This window comes from Macaca thibetana, chromosome 16, assembly GCF_024542745.1.
Source record: "Macaca thibetana thibetana isolate TM-01 chromosome 16, ASM2454274v1, whole genome shotgun sequence".
In the NCBI taxonomy this organism is placed as follows: Eukaryota; Metazoa; Chordata; class Mammalia; order Primates; family Cercopithecidae; genus Macaca; species Macaca thibetana.
Genome location: NC_065593.1, coordinates 63695664 through 63721510, shown reverse-complemented (window position 1 = coordinate 63721510; position 25847 = coordinate 63695664). Strand labels below are relative to the sequence as shown.

The 25847-nt window shown below is 59.5% G+C and overlaps 3 protein-coding genes across 8 annotated transcripts in view; 2 read left to right on the top strand and 1 right to left on the bottom strand.

Moving 5' to 3' along the window:
* The window catches only part of LOC126939213 (CST complex subunit TEN1), a 224897-nt gene extending 223491 nt beyond the window's left edge, over positions 1–1406 (top strand). For all 5 annotated transcript variants that reach the window (XM_050764358.1, XM_050764360.1, XM_050764361.1 and 2 more), the window contains one exon: positions 702–1406. In XM_050764358.1, the coding sequence (XP_050620315.1) occupies positions 702–827 (126 nt within the window). In that variant the 3' untranslated portion in view covers positions 828–1406. The remainder of the gene's footprint in view (positions 1–701) is intronic.
* UBALD2 (UBA like domain containing 2) overlaps positions 1–25847 on the top strand; it is a 468792-nt gene that overhangs the window by 190935 nt on the left and 252010 nt on the right. Inside the window, exon 1 of one of the 2 annotated variants that reach the window (XM_050764498.1) lies at positions 20270–20273. The exons of the other annotated variant lie outside the window; for it this stretch is intronic. The gene's annotated coding sequence lies outside the window, so the exon portion shown is untranslated. Of the gene's footprint in view, positions 1–20269; positions 20274–25847 lie in introns of those variants that run through there. 2 annotated transcript variants of the gene reach the window in all.
* Positions 2023–22266, bottom strand: EVPL (envoplakin). Its single transcript, XM_050764517.1, has 22 exons — positions 21921–22266; positions 18890–18989; positions 18370–18524; positions 18162–18288; positions 17292–17417; positions 17067–17105; positions 16745–16906; positions 16552–16659; positions 16337–16432; positions 13570–13695; positions 12964–13110; positions 12472–12626; positions 12187–12284; positions 11766–11938; positions 10332–10510; positions 10109–10247; positions 9797–9990; positions 9307–9457; positions 7168–7251; positions 6934–7044; positions 6738–6830; positions 2023–5721 (listed from the first exon to the last, which is right to left on the bottom strand). The coding sequence occupies exons 1-22, from the start codon at positions 22016–22018 to the stop codon at positions 2281–2283; spliced, it is 6102 nt and encodes a 2033-aa protein (XP_050620474.1). The 5' UTR covers positions 22019–22266; the 3' UTR covers positions 2023–2280.

The following is a 25847-nucleotide window of genomic DNA, read 5'->3' as shown; positions in this document are numbered from 1 at the left end:
GATCCTCCTGCTTTGGCCTGTCAAAGTGGGGGATCACAGGTGTGAGCCACTGCACCTGTCCCCTGTCCATTCTTGCCCACAAAGTCTTGGAGCCACATTTCTTTCCTTAATCTGGTGCTGAGTGAGAGGAAGGCGGGTCAGTATTTTCGTCTTCAGGCTGTGTGTCCAGCTCTCCAGAAGTCTGCGTATTGTCTACCCGCCCAATGGGAGCAGGACGGCACGGACTCCAGCCAAGGCCCCGAGCCCTCCGTCTGGGCTGCTCCACCACGGGGGGTCCTTCCACATCCTGCCTGGGTCTAGGGACTCTAGGGCAGAGGACTGGACAGGTTTGGCCTCTTGGAGTGTCAGTCCCTGTGCCCCCCACTCGGTTTCTCCCTGGACAGCTCCAGTCCCCTGCTTCCTGATGCGTGGGGTTCTGTAGTCTTCCCGACTAGAAGCAGGCTGGGACCTGGGACCCTCCCCGAGAAGGGGAGTGACTCAGCTTCAGTGGCCTGAGGAGACCTGGGTGACTCATTAGGACGGTCCAGATTCCAGGAGTGTCCAGAACTGGCTGGAGAGCCAGGAGGTCGTGGCTTCGTGCGGTTCTGGGTTTGAGGGCAGCCAATTTGGGGCTCAGGCCCTTGATCTGGGACCTGGGAGGGGGATTTCTCACCCCACCCTGGCTGCACCCAGACCACATCCTCTTGCTCCTTTCTTCCCAGCAACTCCTGCAGTATGACCCCAGCCGGCGGATCACAGCCAAGACTGCCCTGGCCCACCCGTACTTCTCGTCCCCCGAGCCCTCTCCGGCCGCCCGCCAGTATGTGCTGCAGCGATTCTGCCGTTGAGAACATCAAGACCACACTCAGATCCTCTCTTGAGCAGCTGCTGCCCCAGCTGCCTCCTACCCATTGCTGAGAGAGGACGCATCTGGGGAGAGCAAAGCGCTAAGGAATTTGGCATCAGCCTGCAGAGGGCTGAGTCTGGGTTAGTCCTGCCCACAGGTTAGGGAGATCCTGTGTTTTTTGGGTTTGATGGTGCCGTTTCAAAATAGAGGCATGGATGCTCCATGCACGAGGGGTCCCCAGGCACTGGAACAACACGTGCCAAGTTGAAGGCAGGGGGCCTGCCAGAGCTGGGTGTACGTGTGCAAGCCCTCACCTGCCCCGCCTGCAGGGCCAGACCCTGAGGAAATGGCGCCCCCTGCTGGTCTTTTTGGATTTAAAATGTTTGGGGGAAGAGTTGAGTTCCAGTTAAGAGTCCCAAGTTAAACAGGAGGGAAGTGAGGGAGAGGAGAGAGGGCATTCCCCGGATCCCAGGAGAGCTGGGCTGTGACTGCACTAAAGAGTCCTTCCTTCACCTGAGATATGCTGCTTTTGGTTTGTTTCTGGCTTGACAACAAGAAATAAATATGATATGTTCCTGAGTTTTCTGGTTGTACTGCTCACAGGAGACCCCTGGGCTTCCCAAGGGGGACATTGACACAGGGCTGGAGACAGCTCTGGCCCAAACTGAGACAGCGGGGAAATGGGCAAGGAGCAAGGAGCAGGTGGGGAGACAGGAGCTGTTCCATGATTTTTTTTTTTTTTTTTTTTTTTTTGACACAGAGTCTCGCTCTGTCACCCAGGCTAGAGTGCAGTGACACAATCTCAGCTCACTGCAACCTCCGCCTCCCAGGTTCAAGCAATTCTCCTGCCTCAGCCTCCTGAGTAGTGGGGATTGCAGGCACGCACCACCACACCCAGCTAAATTTTGTATTTTAGTAGAGATGGGGTTTTACCATGTTGGTCAAGTTGTCCTCGAATTCCTGACCTTGTGATCCACCTGCCTTGGCCTCCCTAAGTGCTGGGATTACAGGTGTGAGCCACCGTGCCCAGCTTCCTTTAGGGATTTTAAACCATAATCTCTGAGGATGCCCATTTCCTAGGCAGGCAAATTGAGCATGTCCGCCCAGGGAAGGACTTGAGCAATGCTGTCCCTGCACTCATCTCCCAGACACCTGGATCCTGTGCTCTCAAATGTGAACGAATGGGACACCACATGGCACAGGGAGAGAGAATTTGTTTATTGGGATCACTGGCTGGAGGTGGAGGAAGAACTGAGTGGCTGCTGTCCTGGTCTGGGGATTGATCAGGCACCAAGGTTAGGGGAGGGAGCCCAACACCAAGTTAGTAAAATAATAAAACAGTGGTCGGACAGGGGGAAGACCCACTGCCTGGGATGAGGCTGCTCTGGGGCAAGAGGTGTACGTATCCTACCTGCCCCAACACACACACTTCCCTACTGGCTGTTTGGCCTGTGTCAGCGCAGGGAGCGCGGGACGGTGGGCGACGCGGAGCGGTAGCAGCGGTACCCCTCCAGTGCTGCTGGCAGGAGCATCAGGCCACTCAGGGGGTCTTTGCGGCAGCGGCCCATGGCCTCCTTGTAGCTCAGCCGTTCCTTGGAGATGGGGTCTGTCAAATCCTTCTCGTAGCTGGACTCGTCCCGCAGGAGCTGGGCCAGCTCCTCGCTGATCATCCCGGAGAGGAGGGCCTGCTGGATGGGGATGCGGCCTGTCCTCTTGGGGTCGATGAGCCCCCCGGTCAGGTGCTGCACCTGCAGGTGTGGAAGCACACTCTCCCGGGGCATCCAGCCCTTCTGGACAGCCTCGCCCACCGACAGCCTCTTCTTGGTGACAGGGTCCTCGATGCCAGTGAAGGCCTTCTGGGCGTTGAGCAGCCTCTGTGTGGAGGTGTTCTCGATCAGGCCCCTCTCCATGGCCTTGTGCACAGAGTAGCGCTCACGGCTGAGCAGGTCCACGATGCCCCCTGTGGCCGCCTGGGCCTCCAGTAGCTTCTGCCCGGTGATGGGGTCCAGCATGTTCTTGGCCACGGCCGTCTTGATGCTGCACTTGTTGTCTGTGGTTGTGTCATAGATTCCGGCGATAGGGAAGCTGTCATCACCGAGCCCGAGAGAGAAGCCGGGAGAGAAGAAACTGGTGCTCTGGGGGACCGGGGAGGCAAGGGGGGACTTGGAAATGATAGAGCCGATGGAGAGCGAGGAGCTTGGCTTGGTCTCCCCAGCCACAAGCAATGCGAACTCAGAGATGGGCAGGTGGCCATCCTTGTACAGATGGTACTCCTCCTTAGAGATGCGCCGGCAGCGAAGGGCCGCCTCGATGGAGTACTGCTTCCCGCTTTTGCGGTCCAGGAGCACAGACTCCTCCCCACAGGGCCCCGAGGTGGTGACCTCCTCCCAGTCGCACTCGAGCTCCTGCAGCTGTAGGTACTGGCCTCTGTCGATGATGCCTCTCTTGTAGGCCTCGTACGGGGACATGTCCTTCCCTGTCTCGGGTTCCAGGATGGAGATCTTGGTGGAAAGGTTGGTCTCTCGCGTCTGGGTCTCCTGGCTGAGCTCCTCCCGGCTCACCTTGGCGTGGAGGTCCCGGAGGGTCCGCTCCTTCTCATAGATCTGGTCCTTCTCGCGGAGGATGGCCGCCTCGAGCTGTGAGAGCTCCTGGCCGCGCTGGGCCGCCTTCTGCCGCTCGCTCTCTGTCTTCTGGCTAAGCAGCTTCGACTCCTCCTGCAGCTGCAGTGTCTGCTGCTGCTTCTGCCTCTCCAGAGCCCGCAGCTCCTGCTGCAGCCGCCCACGCTCCTGGTCTGCCTGGTCCCGGGCCCTCTGCAGTTCAGCCTCCTCCCGGGACCAGGTCCTCCCCAGCCTCTCGGCCCGGTCAATGCGCTCCCGCAGGCGCCGCGCCTCCTCCTCCCTGGCCTGCCGGGCAGTGCGCTCCCTGGTGAGCATCTCCCACAAGCGGGCCCGCTCATCCTCCAGCACGCGGTCCTTCTGCACCCGGATCACTTCCTTGTAGATGGTCTTCTCCTGCGATTTGGCTTTCTGGAGAACGTCAATCTGGACCTGCAGGTTCTTGCACTCCCGATGCAGCTCCGTCACCTGGGCCTTCTCCTGGTCCAGGTCCCGCCGCAGGGCTTCCGTGGATTTCTCCAGGTCCGGGTCCTTCTCCAGCTTGACCACTTCCTCCATGATGATCTTCTCCTGCACCGTGGGAGGCCGCTTCTCGAGCTCCTGGATCCTCAAGGTCAGCTGCCGCAGCTCCCTCTCCACGGCCAGCTTCTTGCTGCGGTCCTCCTGGAAGCTGAGCAGGCCCTCCTGCTCCTCTACGCTGGCCCGCAGCTGCTGCACCTCAAGCTCCAACTGGCGCCGCCGGCCCACCTCCTCGTCCAGGCTCCGGCTTAGCCGGCTATGCTCCTCGCGCAGCTTCGGGTCCTTCTGGGTGACCACGACCTCCTGCACCACCACCTTCTCCTCGGGCTTCCTCCTCTCCAGCAGCAGGCTTTTGCTCTGCAGCTCGTGCACCGCGTCCTCCGCGGCCCGTCTCTTCTGGGCAGCCTCCCGCACCTCCTGGCGGAGCCGCTCTGCTTCCTTCTCCAGCACCGGATCCTTCTCGTGGCGCACCACCTCCTTGCTCACCGTCCTGGTCTCCACCTTGGCCCGCTCGCGCCTCCACTCATCGCGCTCACCCTGCAGGCGAATGAGCTGCTCCTGGGAGCGCCCGTGGCTGTTGACGAGCTCATTGAGCTGAGCCTTCAGGCGGTCGATCTCGCGCAGCACCTCGGGGCTCTTCTCGTGCCTCACCACCTCCTGGGTCACCTCCTTGTACTCCACCGTGGGCTTCTGGGCCCGCAGGACCTCTAGGTCGGGCAGCAGCTTCTCCACCTCCTTCTCCACACCGCTCCTCTTGCCCGCCATCTCTTGCAGCTTGGCCTTGAGCCGAGTGATCTCCTGCTCTGTCTCCGGATCCACCTGGAAGATCTCGTGGACACGCTCCTGGAGCTGCACTTTGGGCCTCTGCTTCTCCACCATGCTGTACTTGCTGTGCAGGTCGCTCAGCTCCCTGGCCAGTGTCACGTTCTTGCTCCTCTCCTCCTCGAGAAGGCTCCTCAGCCTGGAGGACTCCTGGAGGAGCCCTGGGTCCTGCTCCACCTTCTTCACCTCCTTCACGATGACCTTGGGCTCCACCGAGCTGATAGCCCGCTCCAGGTCCCCGATGCGAGCCTGTAGCTTGGTCACAGCCTCCTCTGCCTGCTTCCTCCGTGCAGCATCCTCCTCAATCTGCAGCCTCAGAGCCTGGGCGGCCTTGACCATTTCCAGATTCTTCTCCACCTTGACCACTTCTTTCACCACGACCTTCTCCTTCACGTCCACCTCCCTCTTCTCAAGGGCCAGTAGCTCCTTCTTCAGCCCTTCCAGCCGGGCTGAGATGACGGCATCCTCCCTGCGGAGCTGCTGGATCTGGATCCTGAGCTGGGCCGCCTGGCTGTCCAGGCCGGGGTCCCTCTCTACCTGGGTGACCTCCTTGGTCAGCAGATGAGGCTGCATGGTCTTCCTCTTGCTCTCCAGTTGCACGACCTTCTGGGCTGCCACTTCCAGGTCTGCCTGCAAGCCAGCCCGCCGCTTGCTCTCCTCCTCTACCTGGGCCTTCACCCTGGACAGGCTGCCCTCCAGCTGGGGGTCCCGGTAGAACTCCACCACTTCCTTCTCCTCCAGCCTCTCCAAGGGCCGCTGGGTCCTCAGCTGCAGCAGCTGGCTCCTCTGCGCCTCCAGCTCACCCTGCACTTGGGCCACCAGCTTCCTCTCCTCTTCCAGCTGGGCCTTCAGGGCCTCTGACTCTCTCCCTGCTTGGGCAGGGCTCTCGGAGCCCTGCTTTGCATCGTGGGTCCCTCGGATGTCCTCACTGAGCTCCTTCTGCAGAGAGGAGGAAGGGTAGAGCACAGGGGTGGGTGGTGGAGATAAGAGCTCCATGTTTTTCTTGAGATGAAAGACCCCTCCCTCTTTCCCTAGTGGGTCCTCAGAGGTGGAGCTGAAGACCTAAGATGCTTGGATATAGGATTTTGAGAAGACCCAGTCAGTGCAACGATTTTAGGACCCAAGGCAGTGTGCAGGCCTGGTTTGCGTTAGAAAGCGCAAATAGGGGCCAGGTGCGATGGCTGATGCCTGTAATCCCAACACTTTGGGAGGCCAAGGTGGGCGGATCACCTGAGGTCAGGAGTTCGAGACCAGCCTGACCAACATAGTGAAACCCCATCTCTACTAAAAATACAAAAAATTAGCTGGGTGTGGTGACGCATGCTGTAATCCCAGTTACTCAGGAGGCCAAGGCAGAAGAATTGCTTGAACCAGGGAGGTGGAGGTTGCAGCGAGCTGAGACTGTGCCATTGCACTCCAGCCTTGGTGATAGAGTGAGACTCCATCTCAAAAAAAAAAAAAAAAAATGCAAACAGGACAGATTCTCCCTGTCCCTCCAGAACTTCTCCCCTTTCCCCTTCCATCCAGGGACACTGACTGTGGCCGAGGGTAACAGAAAAGCTGGTAAGTCACCAGGAGGCCTGGAGAAGTTCTGGCTCGAGGGTGGAGAACCAGGTGGCTAAGGCTGAAGGCTCTATGGAGATTTTCTCTGCTCTCTGGGGTTAGAGGTCCTGTCCCATTGGAGGACACCCAGTGGCCAAGCTGTGACCACACTGAATGCCATCTCCAGGGCCTAACCCTGGGATGGACACCAGCCTGTAAGAGCTGCTGGAGAGAAAACTGGGTGGCCGGAAGCTGCGCCCCTCTCCAGCAGCCAGGGCTGCCCAGGGGCTGCAGGCAGGAGGGAGAGGAGGAAGGGAGACTACCAGGGTGAGAGCCTGGCATTTTGGGAATGGAGTGGGCATTCCTGGTTATTCCTGGCTGTTGTGGGAAAGGTGTAGGTGTTGTCTGTGTACCTTCTCCAGTATTTTTCTAGCAAACTCCAACTGCTGAAGAATCTGCTGCTGGGCTGCTGCAACCTCAGTACAGGCCTTTGCAAGGTTCTTCTCCTGGAGAGGGCAGAGGGAGAGGGGAAGGGCAGAGTCAGCTCCTGCCTTGGAGCCTGCAGAGCTGGTGCCAAGGTCCACTGAGCCCTGCCAGGTCCCATCTCACCTGGGCATGGATGCTCTCCTGCAGAGGAGCCACTCGGGGTCTCTTGGGGGCTGACACTGCCAGGGTGGGCTCCAGAGAGCAGCGGTAGGTGTCTGCCTGCAGCTCATAGTCCTGAGCAGGGAGAAAAGGACAGCAGGCTGGCAGCCAGTGGGGGAAGCTGGGTGTGGGGGATAGGGCTGGAAGAGGGACAAGGGTGATGCATGGAGAGGGGCAAGCTGAAGGCAAGCTGCTTACCTGGAGCGCCGCCTGCAGGGCCTGGGAGAGGCGGGATGCCATGGCCCTGTCCCGCTCTCGGCTCTGGATCTCCTGCATCAGTCTCTGCCAGGGAGGAACCCAGAGTCAGGAGGCCAGGAAATTCCACTCACCCTGACTCTCCTCTAGCCAGTGCCTCCAGGGCCACAGTCAGCCAGCGCTGCCTCCCAGGGACAGAAAGGGCAGGGAGGGAGACCTGGGCCAGACTCCCTCCTTTCCCTGACATCATTCTCTCTGCTTTTCCTCCTTCCTTTCCAAGGCACCTTGGCAGAATCTTTTCTTTTCTTTTCTTCTCTTTCTTTTTGTTTGTTTCTTCTCTTTCTCTCTTTCTTCTTTCCCAAGTCTTGCTCTGTCACCCAGGTTGGAGTGCGTGATCTTGGCTCACTGCAGCCTCCTGGGTTCAAGTGATTTTCATGCCTCAGCCTCCCGAATAGCTGGGATTACAGGTGCCTGCCACCATGCCAGGCTAATTTTTGTATTTTTAGTAGAGACGGGGTTTCACCATGTTGGCCAGGCTGGTCTCGAACTCCTGACCTCAGGTGATCTGCCTGCCTCAGCCTCCCAAAGTGCTGGGATTATAGGCATGAGCCACCGCGCCCGGCCCAGAGTCCCTTTCTTCGGCCTCGTGCCCCTCAGAATTCCGTTTTAGCACAGTAGTATCTGTGAGCATCACCTGGGACCTATGGGAGGCAGGCATGCGGGGCCCACCTGCACATCAGATCCAGCAGGTCCGGGTGGCCCTGAGAATTCACATTTCTGACAAGTCTCCAGGTGATGCTGCTACAGCTCATCCAGAAAGATGGCTCCAATTGGAAAGTTCTCAACCCGGGATGCCCACTTTTATTCACCTGGGAACTTAATATACTGATGCTCTGACCACAATAATACAATTTATTTGGTCTGGGGAGGGGTCCTGGCCTGGGGATGTTTTAAAAGCTCCCTGGGAGATTCTAGTTTGCAGCCAGGGCTGAGAATCTCTGTCCCAGGCCCCCTTCCCAATGTCACCTCCCTACTGTCTCCCCAGAAATTCTCATTTTCTGGCAGTCCCAGACCCATCTTTGCTCTCATGATCTCCTAGGGGAACCCCCAGCCCCAGTTCCCTCCCATATGCCTACCTCCACCTCCCCGCTGCCCTTGGCTGTCCTGGCCACCTCATTTCAGCATGACCCAGCCGGCCCCATTCCTCTCCCCAAATATGCTCTGTTCCCTGTGTTCCTGCCTCAGGTGGAGGTGCCCCCTCTTCCCAGTTGTCCCCAACAGAACCCTGGGTACCACCGGGCCCCATCTGTCTCACTCACTGTCTCCTTCAAGCAGTCACCAAGTCCACCTAATTCTGCCATCTCCATCTCAGACCTGCCCACCTCGCCCTGTGCTATGGTCCCTTCCCCGGCCAGGCCACCACTCTCTCTCAACTGGATTTCCACCCTGGCTCCTTGTGGTCCTCCATGTCTTCATTCCCACCCTTTTAGTCATTCTCTACTCGGCAGCCAGAGCCAGCTTCTAAACACTGGCCTGGAAGCATCCCCTCCGCAGCAGCTTCTAGGGGCCGCAGGAGAGAGCGCAGCCTGGATCCCGTGCCGGAAGGGCCTGTGTGGTCTGCCCAGCTGGTCGTCCTCGCCCCTGAGTCCCCTCCTTTCCCCTGACTGCCATGCCCTCTGCATGGGACATTTCATCCTTCCCCCCACTACACTTGCTTCCTCCCACACCACCGACCCTGACCCGCATGGGTGTCCAGCCTGGGGGCACCCACAGCACGCTGACTTCTCCCACCAATGCTTATCAGCATCACAGACCTCCCCCACTAGACTGGGAGCTGCCTGGGTGCAGGGTTGTACCCCAGTGAACCCATTGCCTGGTACATGGCAGGGGCTTGATGAGGAAAATGCAGTAGTGACTGGAACCCTCAGGGCTCTGTGGCCTGAGCTTGTAAATCCCATTGCCCCAGTCAGGCCAGAGATGTGCTGGCCCCGTCTGTGGGCAAAGTGGAGCATTTCAGCTGGAGGCCAGGGAAGGGGCCCAAGGCCTCCGTGCCCTGGGCTTTGAAGCCCCTTAGAGCTCTTCTGAGCTTTGGCCACTAGGGGACGACATGGGCACAGGCAGCTGTCCCTGCCTCAGCCTCACCTTCTGTGCCTGCAGCTTGTAGGCGATCTGGCTGGGGCCGTCGCTGGGCCGCACCTGGCTGTGGGGCAGGTGCTCCAGCCAGGAGCTCAGGTTATCCTTGCAGTTCTTGAACTGCTGATAAGTGAGGGCGGCATCCTGCACCATCTTCTCCCTGCAGGAGGACGAGGCCCAGAACAGAGATGAGACCTGCCCTCCGGGGACAGGGGCAGGTGCACAGGGAGGCTGGTGGGAGCCTCCTCCTGGGGGCAGGTCAGGAGGCCCGAGTGACCTGCTGTGCAGATCCCCACTCCCTGACCCTGGGAATTCAGACATGGGACGGTCTCCACCAGGCACCACCCTGGGAGATAAGCGCTGTTGTTATCTCATTTTAGAGGTGAGGAAACAGCTTCAGAGAAGTGCAGTCACTAGCCCAGGATCACACAGCTTGTAGGCAGCAACACCTGCCTCTGCACCAGCCCACACGCTGTGCCCCGAGGACCCAGTCGCTCACCGCAGGTCCAGCTGGTCCCCTGCAGCGTGGTAGCGGTCGGTGAGGGCTCGCACCTGGCGCTGCTGGTGAGGCAGGTCTTGGCAGAACTCCTGGAAGTTGTTCTGCAGCGCGGCGCATGCGTGCTCCGAGGTCTTCAGCGCGCGGTGCAGCCCCAGCACGCAGGCCTGCTGTTCCAGCAGCTCCCTCCGCTGGCGCTGTGGGAGGAGGGGATGCAGCTGTGCACCCTCGTGGCTGGGGAGATACCGTGTCCACCCCACCCTCCCCTGAATGCTGAGTCCCTCTGCCACCAGGAGGCCCTGGCTGGTCCCTTACCTGCAGCTCGCTGACCCTCTCCTGCAGAGCACCCGGTTCGGCAGGGATGGGGGCCTCCTGCACCAGGGTGGCCTCAAAGCCTCGGATGACCCTGTCAGCATCCTGGATCTGCTGCTCCAGACCCAGGGCAGCCTTGGCTCTGCCACAGAGGAGGCAAGACTCAGACACTCCCTGGGCCACACGCTGCTGCCCTGCCTGGCTGCCCTGACCCCAGAGCACTCACTTCTCCCCGTAGAGGCTGCACAGAACCTGCACATCACTGAACTTGTTCTTCACGCTGTTGAGGGCCACGGGCAGCTGCAGGGCAGCGGGGCCCACGGGCCGCGTGGATAGAAACGTCTCACACTCCTTCTGGGCTGTCTCCTTCTCTGCTCCCAGGCTCTGCAGACGCTGGGCTGTGCCCTAAAGAGGGGCGGGGTCAGGGATCTCTGGGCAGGTGGGTTCCACCTGACTCTTCTACCAGGATACCCTAACTCTGCGCCCATGGAGGCATGATCTGCCCCAGGTCATCCACAGAGGAACGAGTGGGGCCAGGACTGAACCCAGTTCTCTGGCCTGAGCTCATGCCTGTAATCCTAGCACTTTGGGAGGCCAAGGTGGGAGGATGACTTGAGCTCAGGAGTTTGAGACCAGCCTGGGCAACATGGCAAAACCCCATCCCTACCAAAAAAAATTAGCTAGGCTCAGTGTTGCGCCTGCGGTCCCAACTACTCGAGAGGCTGAGGTGGGAGGATCACTCAAGCCTGGGAGGTAGAGGTTGCAGTGAGCTGAGATTATACCACTGCGCACCACTGCACTCCAGCTTGGGTGACAGAGTGAGACCCCATCTCAAAAAAAAAAAAAACAGACCAGGCACAGTGGCTCACACCTGCAATCCTAGCACTTTGGGAGGCCGAGGTGGGTGGATCACTTGAGCTCAGGAGTTCGAGACCAGCCTGGCCAACATGGTGAAACCCCATCTCTACTAAAAATACAAAAATTAGTTGGGCGTGGTGGTGGGCACCTGTAATCCCAGCTACTCGGGAGGCTGAGGCAGGAGAATGGCTTGAACCTGGGAGGCAGAGGTTGCAGTGAGCTGAGATCGTGCCAGCCTGGGTGATGGAGAGAGACTTTGTCTCAAGAAAAGAAAAGAAACTGGTTTGGAAGGATAACCCAGACTGTGGCCCGGTGTGGGTTTCACTTTGAGCACTTCCGGGAGTGTTGAGTCCACGTGGCAGACAGCTTGCTGTTCTTGGGTAAGGAGTTTACACAACGCTGCAACCTCCCCAGGAAGGCTCCCCCTTGCAGCCAGGGGACGTCTCTTCCTAAGATTCTCCAGGCTCCCTTGCTATTTCAGGAGCTTCGCCAGAACACTTCCTGGGGGTGATGACATTGGGCCCTACTGAAACCTTCCTGAATGATCCGGTGAGCTGGGCATTATAATATCTGCTTCAGGGATGAGGAAACCAAGGCCCAGAGAATGATGTAGTCCAAGATCACGGAGCTGGTCAGTGGAGGAGCCAGGAGGGGAACCAGCTTGTTTGAGCCCAGGTCCGTCCACTCCCTTCTCCACCTCCATCCCAGCCGCTGCTCCTGCACTTGCCTCCCCTCCCTCAAGTGTGAGCATCTGGGCCAGGCCGCTTTCCATCCCAGCTGCCCCTGCCCGCCGCTCACCCACCTCGTGGCTGTGGATGCGGCCCTTCAGGTCCTCCAGGGGTGTGGTGCGGCTCAGCGGGGCCCGTGCCCAGGCCAGCAGCTGCTTTTCTATCTGTCCCAGGTCCCCATCCAGCCGGGTCATCTGTGTCAGGAGCTTCTGGGCCTGTGGGTTGGCTGGGGCCGAGCCAGATGGAGCTGGGGGCAGAGGTGCTGGTGAGGGCCCAGGGCCTATCTCCTGACTGCCACATGGGTGCCCCCACCAGGTGCCCACAGAGGATCCTGTCAGGGTAGGGTGGAGGGGATGGCAGGGCCACCCCAGAGAAGAAATCCCCAGAGTGGTGGTCCCTAACGCAAGGCGACCCCTGCCCATCACAGACCAGTCGGAAGTTGGAATCTACTCCCTCCAGCCCCACAGCCACCCCTCCCCGGGCCGCCCTGGGTACCCTGCTGGCTGGGCCGAACAGACTCTGCAGCGCTGGCCTTCAGGCGGCTCTGGACTGTGGCCAATTTCTGCTTCAGGGCCTGCAGCTCCGAGGCCAGCCTAGAACGAAGAGGGGGTCGGATAAGGAGGTCCCCACTCTGCCTCTCTCCCTCCCCAGCCCCAGTAGACGCAGCTGCAGGTGAAGGCCGGCCTTTGAGCAGGGGTCTGCCGGGCCATGGCCTTGGACAGCATAGGGCCAGCCTGCTCTGCCCACAGCCTGCCCCTGAGTAACCCTACACAGACCTACCGGGAGGCCCTGGCCACGGAGTCAGGGTCAGGTGCTGGGATGCAGAAGCAGGCGGCGGGAGCACGCTTGGTCTCCCCACCAGGGCCCTGCACGACCCAGGTGTGTGGGTCAGTGTTATCTATCAGCTTATACCGCTCACCCCGCAGCAGCTGCACCTGGGGGCACAGAAAGGGAGTGGCTCCTGCCGGCTCAGGGGCAGGGGGCCAAGGCTGGGGCGGGGCAGGGGGCCAAGGCTAGGGCAGAGTAGGGGCTGGGGATAGAGACAAATGGGGACAGCAGCTGGAACAGGGACAAGAGTAGGGTGGGAGGTGCTGGGGTAGGAAAGAGGCAGGACAGGACTTGGAGAGAGGAGGGTCTGGGTCAAGGGAAGGAGTAGGGCAGACATGGGAGCAGGAGACAGCAGGGGATGGAGCAGGGATGGGCTTGGGCAGGGGCAAGGGATGGGCTGGGAGGGGCTGGATGGCGGCAGGGGTGAGGTGGGGGAGTTCACACCTCTCCGGAGTCCCAGTCGCAGATGCTGTCCACGTGCAGGGGCTGCTGAGGTGGGTTTCTTCGCTGTGGCAGAGGGGCCACATCCCGGCTTCGCCGCTGCAGGTCCCCAGTGGCTCTCTCAGTGATGGCCAGCTGTTTCTCCTCTGCCTGCCAGGGGCCCAGGCAGTGGGGACTCAGGCCAGGCTGCACTGGGGGCTGGCCACACCATACCTGTCCTTCCAAAGGACCAGAGGCTGGCCTTCATGAAGGCAGGGGTCTCTAAGTCAGCAAAGTAAAAGGAGCCCCTCTCTGGGGGCCTAGGATCCTGGGATCTGCTAGTTGCAGGGAGGGGGATGGCACAGCACCACCCAGGCCTCCGAGCAGAAGCTAGAGGAGCCTCAGAGCTCTCCCAGGCTGCCCTTGTCCCACTGCAAATGAGGAAACTGACATCCAGGGAGGGGATTGCTGGTACCTGGCCAGCCTCCTGCTAGAGCAGACCCCCCGCCAGCACCCAGGCCAGGGCCTGGGATAGGACTAGGTACCGAGGCAGAAGGGGTGAGGCCCAGAAAGATGGACAGGACCAATTCCCAGAAGTGGGGTGCAGATGGCCTGGTGGGGTTGTCTCACCTCCAGCTGTTGCAGCAGCTCTGTGGGGGCGCCAGGGGGGCCCCCAGGTGCAGGGCTGTACTTGGCATCCAAGTTAGAGTTGAGCTTCGTCAGGGTCTGGCTGACCGAGTCGGCCTCTTCCTGGAACTGAGTTCGCTGGGTGGTCAAGGGCAGAGCCTGGGGCAACCTGCTGCCCACTGACCCTACCAACCAGCTGAACCTAAGCCAGCTAAACCTAAACCAGCTAAACACAAACCAGCTAAACCTAAACCAGCTAAACACAAACCAGCTAAACCTAAACCAGATAAATGTGAACCAGCTAAACTAAATCAGTAAACTAAACTAAACCAGTAAAGTAAACCTGCTGGATCCGATGTGCAGGTGGGCCCCGCATGCCTGCCTCCCACAGGCCCCAGGTGATGCTCGCAGATACTACTGTGCTAGAACAGAACTCTGAGGGGCACGAGACAGAAGAAAGGGACTCTGGGCCGGGCGTGGTGGCTCATGCCTGTAATCCCAGCACTTCGGGAGGCTGAGGCAGGCACATCACCTGAAGGCAGGAGTTCAAGACCAGCCTGGCCAACATGGTGAAACCCCATCTCTACTAAAAATACAAAAATTAGCCTGGCATGGTGGCGGGCACCTGTAATCCGGGAGGCAGAGGCATGAAAATCACTTGAACCCAGGAGGCTGCTGTGAGCCAAGATCATGCCCTAAGCCAGCTAAACTTAAACCAACTAAACACAAATCAGCTAAACCTAAACCAGAAAAACATAAACCAGGTAAACCTAAACCAGCTAAACTTAAACCAGCTAAATCGCTAAATCTAAACCAGCTAAACACAAACTACCTAAACAAACCAGCTAAACCTAAACCAGCTAAACACGAACCAGATAAACCTAAACCAGATAAACAAACCAGCTAAACCTAAACCGTTACTCTCCCCTACTCTGGTCGGTCTTTTTTTTCCTTACCCAGGCGGCAGGACCTTTGATCACTGTTGTGCTCTTGCAGATGGGGTCTTACTCGTGCACTGAACTTAATTTTTTTTTTTTTTGAGACGGAGTCTCGCTCTGTCGCCCAGGCTGGAGCGCAGTGGCCGGATCTCGGCTCACTGCAAGCTCTGCCTCCCGGGTTCCCGCCATTCTCCTGCCTCAGCCTCCCGAGTAGCTGGGACTACAGGCGCCCGCCACCATGCCCGGCTAGTTTTTTTGTATTTTTTTTAGTAGAGACGGGGTTTCACCGTGTTAGCCAGGATGGTCTCGATCTCCAGACCTCGTGATCCGCCCGTCTCAGCCTCCCAAAGTGCTGGGATTACAGGCTTGAGCCACCGCGCCCGGCCTGAACTTAATTTTTATAAGTGGGTCATAAAACACTTGATCTTGGCTGGGCGCGGTGGCTCACGCCTGTAATCCCAGCACTTTGGGAGGCCGAGACGGGCGGATCATGAGGTCAGGAGATCGAGACCATCCTGGCTAACACGGTGAAACCCCGTCTCTACTAAAAATACAAAAAATTAGCCAGGTGCGGTGGTGGGCGCCTGTAGTCCCAGCTACACAGGAGGCTGAGGCAGGAGAATGGCATGAACCCGGGAGGTGGAGCTTGCAGTGAGCCAAGATTGTGCCACTGCACTCCCACCTGGGCGACAGAGCAAGACTCCGTCTCAAAAAAAAAAAAAAAAAAAAAAAAAAAAAAACTTGGTCTTCATCCTTCCCGCACAAATGAAGGGCACTGACACCTGCCTCCCTCTAGCACCTGAAGTCTTTCTTGCTGGGACAGAGGGTATTGGGGCTGCACTTGTCCCAGCCCCGGAGAAGAGCTGTGCTTTAAAGAAGCATCCCAGGTGCTTTAATGGAACTATGGTCAATGTGTGTGATCACAGTCTTCTGGTTCTATAGGAAAATGTATGAAACATTATCTGTCCCCAAATCCCAGTTGTATATTATATTGTTTTCTCACCCCCATTTTTCATTATTGTTCTCCTAAAGAGGCTTTTAAGAAATATTTTCTTTAATTTCTCCCCACCTCATCCCCATAAAATTTTATTTATTTATGTATTTATTTATCTATTTTGATAGAGATTTATCTATTCGTATAGAGACAGGGTCTCGCTATGTTGCCCAGGCGGGTCTGGAACTACTGGGGTCAAGCAATTCTCCTGGCTTGGTCTCCCAAAGTGCTGGGATTACAGGTGTGAGCCACCACACCTGGCCCCCATGAAATTTTAATACCACAGACATGCTGTTTGTGAATTTGTACTTCATGCATAATAAGAGTTAAGATATTTTTCTGCCATTAAGAAACAATTTTCACCCCCCTGGGAACCGCTTCACCCTGTTGAGAATGTGCCCATGCCTTTACTTTCCCTCTGGGACCAAGTAGCAACCACACAGCTCTATTTTATTTTTGAGGTGGAGTCTCTCTCTGTCACCCAGGCTGGAGTGCAGTGGACCAATCTCGGCTCACTGCAACCTCCACCTCCTGAGTTCAAGCGATTCTCCTGCCTCAGCCTCCTGAGTAGCTGGGATTACAGGCGCCTGCCACCACGTCTGGCTAATTTTTGTATTTTTAGTAGAGATGGGGTTTCACCATGTTGGCCAGGCTGATCTCGAACTCCTGACCTCAAGTGAGCCACCACAGCCTCGGCCTCCCAAAGTGCTGGGATTACAGGTGTGAGCCACCGCGCCCTGCCAGCTCTGTCTAGTTGAGAGGTGCGGTGCCTCTCCTGTGTGAGCCACCACACCTGGCTCCCGCCCCTGCCGCCCCTGCGGCCTGCCCGAGGGCTCACCCGGCGGTAGTCCTCCACGTGCTGCAGCTGGGTCTCCTGGCAGATGCACAGGTTCAGGAAGTTCTGCCACTCTATCTTCAGGGCCTCCTGGTGGGCCTGGGGACGGCAGCACGAAGCCCTCGGACCACGCTCCGCCCCCACCCCACGTCCGCCCCACCTCCCCCGCTGCCCTGCCCACCACGTCCCTTCTCACTCTCGCCCTGCCCCCAGCGCACCTGGATGGGCCCCACCGCGGGGTGCCGCAGCTCCACCATGCGCTCGCCGTCATCCTCCAGCTGGTTCACGCTCTGCTCCTGGCTCAGCAGCTCGTGCTGCTTGAAGTGCTGGGGGCGAGTCGGGTGGCGAGCGGCGGTGAGGACCAGGATGGTCCTGGCCGCCCCCACCCAGCCCCAACCTCTCCCCGCCAACCTCGTACTCCCGCCGCACGCCCGCGGGGTCGGCCATGAGGTCACTCCAGTCCTGCTGCAGGATGCGGCGCTGCTGCTCCGCCAGGACGTTCAGCTGCCGCGTGCAGCCCTGCAGATGAGTGTACAGGCTGCCCAGGCTCTGCCCGCGCCACGACGCCGCCTTCTGTGCTCAGGACCCGCCGCCAGCAGCAGGGTGGGGAGAGAGAAAGTAGGGGGCAAAAGACGCCGTTGGGCCGCGCTCAGGAACACTGGCCCCGTGCAGGGTCCGGGCGGCCACCCACACCCATCCGCAGCCACCCGGTCCGACCCTCCCGCCTGCTCACCAGTAGGTCTCGGTATTGGCTCCGGATGGTGGCTGCATCCTGCCTCGACCAAGGGGAGAAACAACCCCATAAGAGGTGGGGTGCAGGGAGATGGCCCCCTAATATCTGGGCAGCCATACCCCACCTACCCCTATCCCCAGGGTCCAGCCGATCTAGCTCTGGCTCTGACTGGAGAAACAGGGGCTGGGGCTGGCCCGGGATGTGACATGCTCCCAGCTCACCCACCGGCCCCACAAGGCTCCGCAGCTGCTGCCCGTAGGCCTCGATCTCCTTCTGCAGTATGTTGTGCTCGGCGATCTGCTGCTCCAGCTCCGCCATGCCCGGCCCGTACTGGCCGGCGCAGACCTGCTTCTGCAGGACAGCCGGCGGCTCAGTCCCCACAGGACCGCGGTGGGGAGCCAGAGAACCCCACAGGCCTCCCACCCGGAGAAGCGGACTTGGTCATTTGGGCAGAGCGTGGACCAGCGTGGGAGCAGCCCGGGTGCATGCCCTGCAGCTCACCCAGGGGCGAGGCCATTCTGCAGTGGCCTGAGTCCCACTGGTTCCCAGATGCTGGGCTCAGCCTCTGCAAAGTCTCCTAGCTCCATCCTGCCTTGTCTGTGACCCAGCCTCAGTGCTTCCTGCCTGGACACCTCCAGCCAAGCTCTAGGGCCCTCAGCACGCCCTGCTCCACCCGGGCCCTTCCCCATTGTCCCTCTATTGTCATCATGACACCCCTTCTGTGTGGCATCAAAGCACAATTCCTCACCCAGGGATCAGAATGCCCCATGACCTGGCTCTGCCCACCTGCCCAGAAATCCCCACTTCCCGTCAAACCCCAGGCTTCCTCCTGGCAGGAGCCTTTGCTCCTTCTTTCTGGAATGGTCTCCTCTCCTCACTACTTCACCCTGACCCAACTGAGCCTTCTCACCCCTCTGAGGTTTCTTCATGTGCCTCTTCCTGCAGGAAGTCTTCCCTGATTGCACTGTCTGCTCTGCTGTCTCCCTGCCTAGACCCCTGAGCCACCCCAGGTTCAAGCCTACAGTCAGACCCTGGATTAAATGCAGTTCCGTATCGCCCTCTGATCACACTGGGGTGTGACTTTGAGCTCCTGACCTGTTTCTGCTCCAGCACACGTGCCCAGTCGACCCTGGGTCCCACGTCGGGGGGCAGCGCCATCTTCTCGTACAGGGCACGGTACTCCGCACACTCCTGGGTCACCCGGTCGTGCAGCTGCTTGATGCTGTCAAGAAGGTGGCCGGCAGGTCAGGGCTGGGCCTGGGCCTCCCCCAGGGACCCCCAGCCCTGCCGCAGCCCCACTCACTCCTTCTCGATCTCCTCAGCCTGCGGATGCTTGAGCCGCCGGGCCTTGTCCACGTCCAGGAAGAGATCCTTGAGCAGCACCTCGGCCTCCTTCAGGCTGCGGCCCGTCTCCTGCTGGTGCTGCAGGGCCTGGCTCTGCTCACTGTTCAGCCGGTCCTGTGGGCAGGGGATGGGCAGACTCGCCAGGGCCCAGAGCCCCCACACCCCTGCTGCCCCATCACTGTGGGCCTGAGCCCCACCTCTGGGACCCTAGCTATGCTGGCCAACCTTGAGGCCCACGCCAGGCACAGGGTCAGGCCCAGGACGTCCGTGAGGCAGGGGACAAGGACACAGGGGAGCCCAGCAAAGAAGGAAGCCGAGTCCTCTCTCCCACCGTGTTAGGGGATGGGCGGTGCAGGACAAAGGTCATCTGTCCCATCTTCGCCATCACCAGGGGACACTCAGGGAGTGCCAGTCCTGCTGATGGGCCTCCCATGCCACCCAGCCTGCCCACGCCCTGCCAACTGCTGCCTGGGCCTCACCTGCTGCAGCCTCTTCTGCGTCTCCAGGATGTCCCGCTCCACCTGGTCGGCGTTGGCTTGCATGCGGGAGATGAGCAGGGCCAGCTCCTGAGTGGCAGCCCTGGTGGGTGGAGAGGACAGTGGGCAGCTTGGTGGATGAGGCCCCTCTATGCCCCACCCAGGTGGCATCCCCTGCCCTCCCTCCCTGCCCCCACAGCCTAGCTCACTGCCCTGACTCTGGGGTTTCTCTCTGCAGGAGGCTCTGTGAGCTAGTCCTGGTTGGGGGTGTCAGCACTGCCCACATGAAGGGTCAAAGGTGAGGGTCTCAGGTCTGTGTGGTGCTGGAGGGCAGGCGGCCTCAGTGTCCCAGTCTCAGCCAGCTGTGCTGGCAGTGAGTCCCCGACCTCACCCAGCTGCCTGCCGCTTCCCTCCCTGAGTCAGTGAATCACCGGCTCAGCCACTAGTACCTGAGCGAGCTGGGCCGGGCCCTGGGAGGGGCAGTTGGGCTGGCTGGGGCAGGGAGGCAGCAGCATGTCCTCCACCCCCACCTCCTCCCACTCCAGCCCTGTGATCCCCATACCTCCCCCACCCCGGGGGGCTTTGCCAGAGTGGAGGCTCCAGTGCCTGTCTAGAGGAGCCTCACACTGTCGGAGCCGGGTGGGGGGGCAGGCGCAAGAGACTGCTGGGCACCGTCACATTCTCCAGAGTTGAGGGTTCAAAGCCCAGATTGGGCCCTGACTTGCTCTGAGTCACACGGTCAGGGACGGAGAGGAAGCCTTGCTTCCACCCCAGGACTTTTTCTGTGCATTCGCCCTGCAGCCTCCATAGAGCACCTGCTGTGTGCACGCACTCACTCTTTGGAGTTCACGAGGTCAAGCAGACCTAAAAGAGGGCAGAGTGGTCCAAGCCTCATGAGCACAGTGCCTTATGGGGGATCATTATCCTGGGGCAGGGGAAGCCTTGAACTGAGTCAAAGGATGGGCCACCCCAGGCAAAGGGGCAGTGCTGGTGAAGGCACAGCAGTCTGGAAGAACTCTGTGGCCAAGACAGCCGGGTTTCATCTTGCTCCATCATTAATGCTGTGTGACCTTGGGCAAGTTACTCAACCTCTCTGTGCCTGAGGTTCCTCACTTGTAAAGCGGGATTTTAATAAAAATATCTATGCCTTAGGGCTATTGTGAGCATTAATTGAATTTATCCATCTGAAACATCCAGTGCAGGCCTGGTGCAGGGTTGGCACCCAGCACGTGTTAGTTTATATCCCACTAGAGGGCTAGTGCCTTGAAGGCAGGGGCCTGTTGGTTCTGTCTACAGAGACATCTCCAGTGCCTAGAACAGTCCTGGTGTGGAGTAAGTGCTCACTAAGTTCGTGTCAAACGAGTGGATCGCACGTGAGGTGAGGGGGCTGCAACCAGAGCCAACAGGGCCCTGAGGACCACGCTGCCCCAGGCCAGGAGCACACTGCTGGGAAGCCTGCCTGGACAGTGGGAGCTGCAGGTGCTGGGCCCCGGGCACTCCTGCTCAGGTCCCGCCTCCTGGGATGGCTGCTCCCACAGGGAGCTGCACACTCCACCCTGGGTGGGGCTCAGGCACCCCAGGGAGGACAGGTCACTCAGCGAGAGTGTTAGCCGAGAGTCTTAACCACTGTCTTTCCCGTCCGCCCAGACGCCCAGCCTTGGTGTCTGTTGGTGCCTTGATCCTTATCGGGGTAATGGGCACCCCCACTCCCACACCAGCCTTTCATCCCTGTGCTTATCTCAACACCCTGGGCCCAGGCGGGCTGCTGCCTCCTCTGCAGAGGAGCTGAAGTCAGTAAGTGGCAAGAATGCAGCCCAGCACATTCACAGAGAGCCGGGGCTGGGCCCCAGAGAGCCGGGTGGTCCAAGGGAGGCCCAGTGCCCCCTGCACCACACCCCCCGGCAAAGGAAGCCCCAGCTCTATTTTGTTTTGTTTTGTTTTAACAGACAGGGTCTTCCTGTGTCACCCAGGCTAGAGTGCAGTGGAGTGATCACGGCTCACTGCAGCCTCGACTTCCCGGGCTCAAGTGATCCTCTCACCTCAGCCTCCCAAGTAGCTCTGACTACAGGCACGCACCACTACATCCAGTTAATTTTTGTATTTTTTGTAGAGACAGGGTTTCGTCATGTTTCCCAGGCTGGTCTCAAACTCCTGGGCTCAAGTGATCCACCTGCCTCGGCCTCCCAGAGTGGTAGGATTACAGGCGTGAGCCATAGCACCAGGCTTTTTTTTTTTTTTTTTTTAAAGCAGAGTCTCACTCTGTCACCCAGGCAGGCGGGAGCACAGTGGTGTGATCATGGCTCACTGCAGCCTCAGACTCCTGGGCTCAAGCAATAGGCATGAGCCACCATGCCTGGCTATTTTTTATTTTTAGTTTTTTATAGAAACAAGATCTCCCTATGTTGCCCAGGCTGGTCTCGAACTCCTGGGCTCAAGGAATCCTCCTGCATTGGCCTCCTGAAGTTCAGGGATTATAGGCATGAGCCACTGAACCCCTAACTCTTCAATACAGCAAGGCCCTGTGTGAGAACTCTGGGGAGGGCTGTGGCTTAGGCAGGAGGCAGCACAGCCCCTGCGTCCCTACCCCAGGGACCCCATCCCACCCCCTCAGTCCTCATGCATCGAGGCCCCAGGGGTCATCCCAGTCAAGTAGAGCCTTGGGGCAGAGCTGCAGTCAGACAGCCAGGGTCTCCCATCTCCCAGCCTCTGGCAGAGGAGGGCATCGGTGCAGGCTCCTGTCCAGCACTTCTCCCGCTGAGCAGCCTCAATCCGTGGCCCGCAGGCCCCCTTAGAGGATGTGGGGAGCCCCAGGCCATCCCCTGCCTCCTGCCAGGGCTGAAGTTCAGCCTAGGCCTGCGGCTCCCGAGGCCGGGAGAGCGTCCACCCATGGGCCCTTTGGCCTCGGGACACCAAATGCCAGCACGGGGCTGGTCCTGGGCTCTGGGCCGCCGCTGCCGCCAGGTGGCTCAAGGACCTGGGCCTGGCACCAACCCCACCCCAGCTCCCCGGCTCCCCATTCCCCAGCCCCACTCACCGGCTGTGCTTGCTGGGGGAGCCTTTGGGGGACCCCTTGGCTGGGGAGCCCTTGGGGGACCCCTTCCCCTGGGAGCCTTTGCTCAGCCCCTTGAACATGGTCGGAAAGGCAGGTGCTGGCTCAGGCTGGGCTTGGCTGGCGAAGGAGGGCAGGAGGGCAGGTGGGAGGCAGCGGGCGTCCTTGCTGGCTGGTCAGCTAAGTCTGGTGAGGTGGGGCGGCTGGGTACTGGGGAAGGGAGTTTCTGGGAGGCCCCTCCTTGCAGGTGAGGCAGCGGGCGGCCGGGCCGCGCATGCACCCACAACGACCACACTCACGCCTGCTCCTGCACAACCAGTCTGGGAGGAAAGGGCGCAGCCCCGAGGGCGGGGCCGAGCCTGCCCGACTCCCACGGAAGGTTTGGACTTGTTACACCCACATGCCCAGGGGAGTGCGGCGGCGTCACACCCAGATGGGGAAGGAGTTAGGCCAGGACAGACAGGGCTGAAAACAGACGTTCACATGCAGGCGCAGGCTCAGCGGAGAGGCCCCAGCCCCGGAGCTCAGGATTAACAAACACCTCCAGCCAGCTCAGAGGCCCTGCTGCCAGGCAGCCCTCCACCCACAGCTCTCAATCCCCCAGGACAGGAGGGGGTGTCCTGCCAGCCCAGGGCCTGGCTCTCTGCTCTCCACCGACGTGATGGGGCAGCCAGGGGACATTCACTCCAGACAACTGGCACAACGTCCATTTTTTTTTCTTTTTTTTGAGACAAAGTCTCGCTCTGTCACCCAGGCTGGAGTGCAATTGCACAATCTCAGCTCACTGCAACCTCTGCCTCCCGAGTTCAAGCGATTCTCCTGCCTCAGCCTCCCAAGTAGCTGGGATTACAGGTGCCTGTCACCACGCTCAGCTAATTTTTATATTTTTAGCAGAGAAGGGGATTCACCATACTGGTCAGGCTGGTCTCGAACTCCTGACCTCAAGTGATCCACCCGCCTTGGCCTCCCAAAATGCTGGAATCATAGGCATGAGCCACCGCACCAGGCCCCATTTTATAAAGTGTGCACGGTGCAGCGGTCCCCGCCTCCCCGCCCTGTCTTCCTGGCTGGCTGTGTGCGGGGCTCTGCGCACCATCTGTGCAGGGCTCGGAGCCCGATGCAGTAGGACGCGCATCACTGAGATCTTCAGATCCTCAGGCCAGCTCCAGAGAGGCGGGGACGTCTGGTGCACACCCTCCCCCAGGTGCCACCAGGGCTGGCTTCAGGTGCCACTAAGCCTGGGCTCTGGCTGAGGCCCACCACACTTGGCTTTTCCCACCTGCCTCTTCCCCCACCCAGAAATGGCCCCTGGTGGCTTCTGTGAAGTCAGATTGAGTGGCAGACAGTGATGCCAGCTTATTGGTCTTTTCCTCACACTGGGGACCAGGGCTGCTGCCTTTTACTTCTGTGGTGTCCCTGAGCCTCTTCAAGAAAGGGGTGATGCCACCCCCCTTTCCAGGCGCTCATTTCACTGGCCAAGCGTAACAGGCCCCTTCTTCGGAGGTGGCGTCGCTTTCTGGGTCGTTCCTGAAACCCCTGCGGTTTTAGTGGAAGGAGGGCCTGAGGGGGAGTCAGGGGATGGAACAGGCTGACTGGGTGACATCACCTGGACATCCTGGCAGGCCTTGCTGAGGACAAAACACAGCCTGGCAGGAGAGAAAGGTCCCAGCAGACGGGGGAGACCAGGGACCGACACCTGATCCGGCCTCAGGCCCCCATGGGATAAAAAAGGCCTGCACCCTTTTTGGCTGAATCTCATGGGAAGTCCCTGAACTCGGCCGTGGAGAGGGGATGCAGGAGACCCCCATTCCTGGAGGTGGAGGAGCTGACAGGGGCAGTGGGGGTGGGGAGGGCAGCGGCGGCCTCTGACAGCGATGAGGAAACAAAGTGGTCTCCAGTGTCCTCGGCTCCCAGCCCATGTGATGAGATGGCACCAGAGATGACAGGCCACTCAGCCTCTGCCCCAGCCTGCTCCCCCTTTATTCCTGGTGACACTTGTCTTCTAACCACTCATGGCATGCCTGCAATCAACTGTCTTCAGAAAGGAGCCGTTTGTGTGAATGACTACGGGGGCCGCCAGCCTCACCCCTGGCATCCCTGACTCACCTTTTTTTTTTTTTGAGACCGAGTCTCGCTCTGTCTCCCAGGCTGGAGTGCGCTGGCACCATCTCGGCTCACTGCAACCTCTGCCTCCCAGGTTCAAGCGATTCTCCTGTCTCAGCCTCCTGAGTAGGTGGGACTACAGGTGCCCGCCACCACACCTGTTAATTTTGTATTTTTAGTAGGGACGGATTTCCACCATGTTGGCCAGGCTGGTCTCCAACTCCTGACCTCAGGTGATCTGCCCACCTCAGCCTCCCAAAGTGCTGGGATGACAGGCATGAGCCACCAAGCCCGGCTGCTTCACCTTTGAGCTAGGCCCCTCCCTGGGAGGTGGCAGTCATTGGAAGTGGGGCCCTGGGGACAGGTGTCCACACTTCAGACGGAGAGCAACCAGGCGAGGTCCCTGAGCTGTGCAGGGGGAGGTGCCCTGGGCAGAGGGCGGCGAGCCTGAGGTCTGGAACACTGGGGCATGGAGCATCGCCGCCTCTGCAGAAGCCCTCCAGGAAGGAAATGAGCACTGCAGGGGGCCCCCACACGCCCCGGAGATTAAGGGCTAACTGATACACTGCAAGAAAAACAAGAGCTGACTTCCTGGCGTGATCTTCTCATGCCGGATCAAATCAGGCCCGGCTCCTCTGACACGCGCTGCCAGGCGGCAGGCAGGAACACCCCGAGCCCTGAGGCCGTCTCTCACCGTGGGATGCTCCTGTCAGATGGTGGCAACCCTGGCCCCAGAAGAAAACAGGAGAAAGGACAGGGACACAGAGTGGGGCATGGCTGTCTTTGTGCTTCACCTCTGGTCTCACCCTTTGGAGAGAAAGGAGCCCTTTATCTAAAAGGCCAAGATGGGGCTGACTGCCTGGATCAAGACCGTCAGCGTCGGTTTCTGCAACCACAGGCCCTGCTGTGTGTGGCTGTAGTGCATTTGAAGGTGCGCAGACGAAGTGAGATGTATTCTATGTGCAAAATTCATGCCAGACTTCAAAGACATACTATGGAAAAAGAATGTAAAACGGCCGGGTGCGGTGGCTCATGCCTGTAATCCTGGCACTTTCAGAGGCCAAGACGGGCAGATCACGAGGTCAGAAGTTCAAGACCAGCCTGATTAACATGGTGAAACCTCATCTCTACTAAGAATACAAAAATTAGCCGGGCGTGGTGGCGGGCGCCTGTAGTCCCAGCTACTCGGGAGGCTGAGGCAGGAGAATGGCGTAAACCTGGGAGGCGGAGCTTGCAGTGAGCCGAGATTGCACCACTGCGCTCCAGCCTGTGCAACAGAGTGAGACTCTGTCTCCAAAAAAAAAAAAAAAAAAAAAAAATTAAGGCATGCATACAAAGAGGGCATCTCCCCACTTTGAGGGGCCTGGTGAGTCCTTCCCTTCACCTGGCCCTGGATTGCTCCTTGGTGGACTGAGAGGTTAGAGATGAAATGATCCCTGGGGCTGCTCAGCCCTCTGCCAGCCATGACTTTGTGCGGCAGCTTACCGACTCCTTGCGCCTAGAGCTCCACGCTGATGTGGGCAGCTGGCAGCTCACCCAGCTCAGGACCTGAGCAAGAGGTCTGATCAGACCAAAAACAGTGAGACTCTCGGCTCCAAGACTGTCAGACACAGCTGGGCACATGTGCGGCCCGGCCACGGTGTGACCACTTGGCAAGCGTGCCAGCAGTTAAGCCCTCTGGTGCCCACTCTCTCCTCCAGCTTCGGGGCTCCTGTGGGGAGGCATTCTTCTCCCTGCTGAGGCAGATGGTGGTAATTGCCTCCTTTGCCCCAGGAGCCGTAAGCTGCCAGGCGCCCATGTGTTCCTGAT